Below are 6000 nucleotides of genomic sequence, written 5' to 3' on the forward strand. Positions count from 1 at the left end.
TAGGGTATTTTTTTTTTTTTTTGGCCATGGATCCCTGGACAGTTTGGTGATATCCTTCTCCAAATAATATTTATAAATATGTAGAACGAGGGACTTCCCTGGTGGTGCAGTGGCTGGGAATCCGCCTGCCAATGTAGGTAACATGGGTTTGAGCCCTTGTCCGGGATGATCCCACATGCCGTGGAGCAACTAAGCCCGTGAGCCACAACTACTGAGCCCACGTGCCACAACTACTGAAGCCCATGCGCCTAGAGCCGGGGCTCTGTAACAAGAGAAGCCACCACAATAAGAAGCCCGCGCACAGCATCCAAGAGTAGCCCCCACTCTCTGCAGCTAGAGAAAGCCTACACGCAGCAACGAAGACCCAAGGCAGCCATAAATAAGTAAGTAAGTAAGTAAGTAAATAAATAAATAAATAAGTAGAAACGAAAATACATAGTATTACAAAGGAAACCAAATATTTTAAAATATAGCTATTATTTTAAAATGTGTAATAACGTGATTCTTTGTTAAGACATTAAATATCAAGGATGAGTGCAATATCTAGTATAATTTTGAAATAGTGAAAACATAAATGATATCTCAATGTATCTGCAAGAACAGTATGAGGATATGAAAACACTGAATTTCTGTTGGTGACAAAGTACTAACCGCCGTGATTTGTTGCCTGCATTCATAATGAAAGGAAATGCTACATTTTACTTAGAGAATACTGAAAATAGAGATGTAATTTTTTTTTCCTCGTCCAAGTTCATGGACCCCTGAAGTCTGGACCCTGGGCCTAAGAACCCGCCCTGGACTCCCAGGTCCCTGGTCCATGCTTCCAGTGGGCAGCATCAATCCCTTTTTTCCTTTTTAAACTGCGAGAAGAGCGGCGCTTACCCTCCAGGGTCTCACACTGGACCAGGTTGATGTAGTCCTGCTGGGTCAGGAGGCCGGCTTTGCATCCTCGCACCAGGCCCTCCAGGTAGCCATGGTCCGCGTTGAAGTACAGCTCGGCGCCCTCAAGCATGGGGGAAGCGGTCGCGGCCGAGAGAGGCTGAAACAGCTCTGCGTCCCGGGCAGACCCCGAGGACGTGCACCGGTCTGGAACGAGTGCTAGCAGTTCTCCGGAGTTACCGGGAAGCGACCTCTCAGCTGATAGTCGGGGTTTCGTGACTAGTTTCCTCCGCTTTCAGTGGCTTTCAACATAGCCTGCCCAGCCCTGTTTTTACATCAACAGTGAATCAGCTAGATAACCCGAGTGCACCCGGGAGCAAACCCTTGCTGGGAGAGGAGGGTCATGAGAAGGGGGGGTCAGGGCTCTTTCCCTTCGAGAGCAACTGGCCCCTTCCCTGCTTTGCTATTGGAACCCTTGCTACAGCAGAATGTTGTGTAAACATTCCTTCCCCATCTGAGCTTCTGAGCTTTCAATTGTAAATTACATTTGTCCTAAGTGTCCTGAGGACTATCAATAAGAAGAAAGAGAGGGCTTTTTTTTTTTTTTAAATTAACTTATATGTAAATAGAGCAAACGTGAGCAGGCAGTTTGGAGAACCCTGAGAAGCTCATTCAGCAGCACCGTGTGTGTAAAACCAATGACTAGTAATGCCTTAACCTGGTCAAAGGTTCGTAGCTGCTTCCCTCCCCGCGCCCAGTCTTTGGGCAGAGAACAGAAAACAATCCTGGGAGTTGATACACAGTGTTGTGATTCTTAATAATAAGCCACTACCTTTGCAAAATCTGACCCTTTACAAGGCGCTCTGCATTTTTTTTTTCCCATTTGGATCTCAGGATACTCAGGTGAGTATCTGGACTGATAGTATTACTACTCAAATCACAAATAAGGAACCAGCTCTCAGAAGTTGGGAGGCAGCTCAAAATGCACAGCTTAATTAAGCCAGGACGTAATTGTTGTTTCATGCTCCCAAAAGGAATGCTGGTTCTCCCTTACACTGAGCTCTAAAATTCTATCAAATACCCTGAACACTATTTTACATATGTAGTATTTCACTTTCATATATACTGTGTCAAATTCTTAATTGAAGTTAAGGTGCCAGAAATTCTCCAGTCTCTTCTCAGTATTTCCAAGACTGTGATCCACGTGGCAGAGCAGTTCTCCCGGGTTCCCTTACCATGCTACTCTCTGCACAGGTGCCGCTTCCCAATAAAATCTTTTGCTTTGTCAGTACGTGTGTCTCCTCAGACAATTCATTCCTGAGTATTAGACAAGAGCTCACTTTCTGGCCCTGGAAGGGGCCCATCCCCCTTCCTGTTACAGTTACATTGTGAATTGCAAAAAATTTGAAGAAATAGTCTTTCAGTATTTGAAAAACTGTTTTATTCAGCAAAGAAGCCACGCACATTATATATGACTTCATTGTTTCATTTTTGTCCTACTCATTAATGTAAATAAAAATATCAACCAACAGTCATTGGAACTATACTTGTTTGTCAGTTGCAACCATAGGTTGGCTACAGATTCTAGAGTTGAACAAAGATAAATGAAAGCATACTGTGAAAATCAATGGAGCATATGGGATTTGTAAGAAAGAGTATTATTTTATTGTTATTTGTAAATTGGGTAATATGCATCCTTTATATCATAAAATTTATGATAAACATATATACATATTTTGAGGGGAGAGCCAGTTGTTAAATATTTAGAGCACAACACAAAGTCTTCATAGTTTTGCTGAGAACTAGCCCTGAATGTCCACATGCTCAAAAAAGAATGGATTTTGTGTGAGTGTGTGCGAAAAACTTCAGTTTGTCATATTTTATATTTATAAGCAGACAAGTTCCAATGTTTCTTTAAAATGATAGGCATCTACTTTCTCCACTATTATGAAATTAGTGGATGAAGCAGGCAAAGTATTTCTTTTTCTTCACATTACTCTTCTAACCTAGCAAAAGCAAAAATGTCTCATTCCTGCTAAAGGTACTTATCAAAAATGAGATCAAACTCATGGGATATGAGAGGAAACCCAGCACAGTGACAATAATCTGGAGCTTCTTTGTAAATGGGTCCTTCTGGTGAAAATGTAATAAAAATGTTCATTTCAGGGCTTCCCTGGTGGCGCAGTGGTTGAGAATCTGCCTGCCAATGCAGGGGACACGGGTTCGAGCCCTGGTCTGGGAAGATCCCACATGCCGCGGAGCAACTAAGCCGCGTGCCACAACTACTGAGCCTGCACATCTGGAGCCTGTGCTCCGCAACAAGAGAGGCCGCGACAGTGAGAGGCGCGCGCACCGCGATGAAGAGTGGCCCCCGCTCGCCGCAACTAGAGAAAGCCCTCGCACAGAAACGAAGACCCAACACAGCCAAAAATCAATAGATAAATAAATAAATTTATTTAAAAAAAAAGAAAAAAAGTTCATTTCAGTGTTTAAACTACCAATGATGTTTAGGAGAGTGGGCTTTGGAGTGTGACAGAGTATGAGTTTAAATGACTTCCTCTCTCTGAGTGCCAGTGTTTTCATGTGTAAAATGAAGATAATAACACTCACCTCAGTTTGCTGTAAATATTAAATGAGATACAATCCTTAATATGCTTAGCAGGTATGGGCTTGTGTGCTAAGAAGCTACTGCAATGGCTTCTCTTCTCCTGTTACTACAAACTGTAATCCTAATTCATTAACTACACTGAGTTCCTGAAAGCCAGGAAGAGTATCATCATCTTTCTGTCTCTCAAGTGCCTAGTAGCATGCCTTGAGGGTGAGCAGAGACTCAAATAGCTGTTTGCTGGATAAAATTGCTCTTACAGAGTCTTTAGTTCCACATTTCTCTAGGAGACACTATATTTGGTAATTGTATCCAAAGAATGAAGGTATTGCGGTTTTGTAGCATGCTATACATATATATGTATATGTGTATGTATGCTTAACTATATAGAATATATAGGACTTATTACAAATTTCTGTCAGTTTTAAGAGCTCCCAAGAGTCATTAGCTTCATAGCCATTCCGAGCCAAACAGTTCCTTGGAGTGTCTTTAGAGGCAGTGTTGTGTAGGATACACCTTGGAGTGGGCGCAGGATGACATCCTCAGTGACAAAGTCAAAGGCCAAGTCAAAGTCCTTTCCTAAAGCTATCTGCACTTCAAACAAACAAACAAACTTTAAACCTTTTTATTATGGGACATTTCAAACATATATAAATGGAAACAATACTTTATAATTAACCCCCATGTATCCATCACCCTGCTTCAATAATTATTCACTCATGGCCAATCTTAGTTCAGCTTTACCAGGGATCAGGAAGATTTTTCCCCATAGGGCCAAATAGTAAATATTTTAGCCTTCGTGGGCCATACAGTCTCTGTTGCGACTACTCAACTCTGCCTTTGTAGCAAGAAAGCAGTCATAGATCACATAAACAAATGAGCCTGACTGTGTTCCAATAAAACTTTATTTACCAAAAACATGGGACTTCCCAGGTGGTCCAGTGGTTAAGAATCTGCCTTCCAATGCAGGGGACATGGGTTCGATCCCTGGCTGGGGATCTAAGATCCCACATGCTGCAGGGCAACTAAGACCACGCACTCTAGAGCCCTCCCGCCACAACTAGAGAGAAGCCCACGCGTCGCAGCTAAGACCCGATCAGCCCAATAAATAAATAAATATTTAAACAAACAAACAAACAAGCAAATAGGTGGTGGGCCAGATTTGGTCTGGGCCATCATTTTTGGCCCTGCTCTATAACATTGCCCACTTCCTCCCTACCCTTAATTATTTTCAAGTAAATCCAAGATATCATTTTTTATCTATAAATATTTCAGTTATCTCTAAAAGATAAAAATCCTTTAATAATAATATAATATTGTTATATATACTGTATTATATATTATAATATAATGACTCCATTGTACTTGAAGTTATTCCTTAATATTAAATATCCAGTTAATGTTCAAATTTTCTCAGCATAATTTTTTTTACACTTGGCTTGTTGGAATGAGGAGACATTATAATTGGGTTACATGTCTGTTAACTTTCTTTTAGGTATGCCTTCCCTCCCACTAGCCCTGCTTTTTGTTTAAGACACTTGGTCTCAGGTTCTGGAGAGTTTTTTACAGTTTGGAATTTGCTGATTACATCCTGAGGTGTCATTGAACCTGTTGGTCTATCTTCTGTTATTCCTATAAGTTGGTAGTTAAATCTGGCCACTAGATCACTTTCATGTTAGATTTTTTGCAAGAACACTTCACAGCAGTATTGAATGCTTCCATCAGGATGCATGTAACATATCTCTCTTTTTTTTTTTAATGTCAGATGCCATTTATGATTACCACTTAGGTCCACTGTTTCATTTAGTCACAAAATGATTATATTTTAGTTTATCATTCCTTCTTCATTTATTAGCTGGAGAACTATATAAAAAGAGACTTTTCAACAACAACTGTTGGTTACCCTAGTTTACATTTCATATAAGAAAGCAGGATAAATGCTTAACTCGTTCCATTTACTTACCAGTTTTCCAAATAACAAGTTGGCTCTTAGCATCCTCCAAAAGTGACCAATAAGGGTTTTTTTTTTCAAAATAAAAAATATTATTATTAACATATGGATTTAAGCATAGTCATCCTGTTTTCTGATATAACCCCAGTAGTCTTTGACAAATTCCTTGTTTTCTGTAGACAGGCTGTTCCATGCTCATTTTGCTCAGTTTTTACCCTGACCTGGAATCGGCTATTTCTCCAAGGAGCTCTGGTTTAACATTGTAGTTCTTAATGAGTTTTCGCAGAAAGGCAAAGTCTCTGCAGTGGAGTGGGCAGTTCAATAAGTGGTGTGACAGCCCCGCACTGCTCACTGGAAGCTAAGGTCAGTACATGCAGGTGGCTGATTTCTAAGAGCACATGTGCCCAGTAGAGACAGTGCCTTTGTAGATGGGTTTGTGGTTACCTCTCCTTAACTGTTTTCTCCAGTACTTAAGTTTTCTGATTAGAACATGTCAAAACAGAACAAACCTCCCATATCAGTCCAAAAAAACACATTATGCTGAAAAACTGAGTTTTAAAGCCAC

The 6000-nt window shown here is 40.7% G+C and overlaps 1 protein-coding gene across 1 annotated transcript in view; it reads right to left on the reverse strand.

The window, feature by feature from the left end:
- ATP6V0D2 (ATPase H+ transporting V0 subunit d2) overlaps nt 1-1222 on the reverse strand; it is a 46674-nt gene extending 45452 nt beyond the window's left edge. Inside the window, exon 1 of the mRNA XM_059901406.1 lies at nt 883-1222. Coding sequence (XP_059757389.1) covers nt 883-1012 — 130 coding nt within the window. The 5' untranslated portion in view covers nt 1013-1222. The remainder of the gene's footprint in view (nt 1-882) is intronic.
- Between the last annotated feature and the right edge of the window lie 4778 nt (nt 1223-6000).

This window comes from Balaenoptera ricei, chromosome 17, assembly GCF_028023285.1.
Source record: "Balaenoptera ricei isolate mBalRic1 chromosome 17, mBalRic1.hap2, whole genome shotgun sequence".
Taxonomy (NCBI): Eukaryota; Metazoa; Chordata; class Mammalia; order Artiodactyla; family Balaenopteridae; genus Balaenoptera; species Balaenoptera ricei.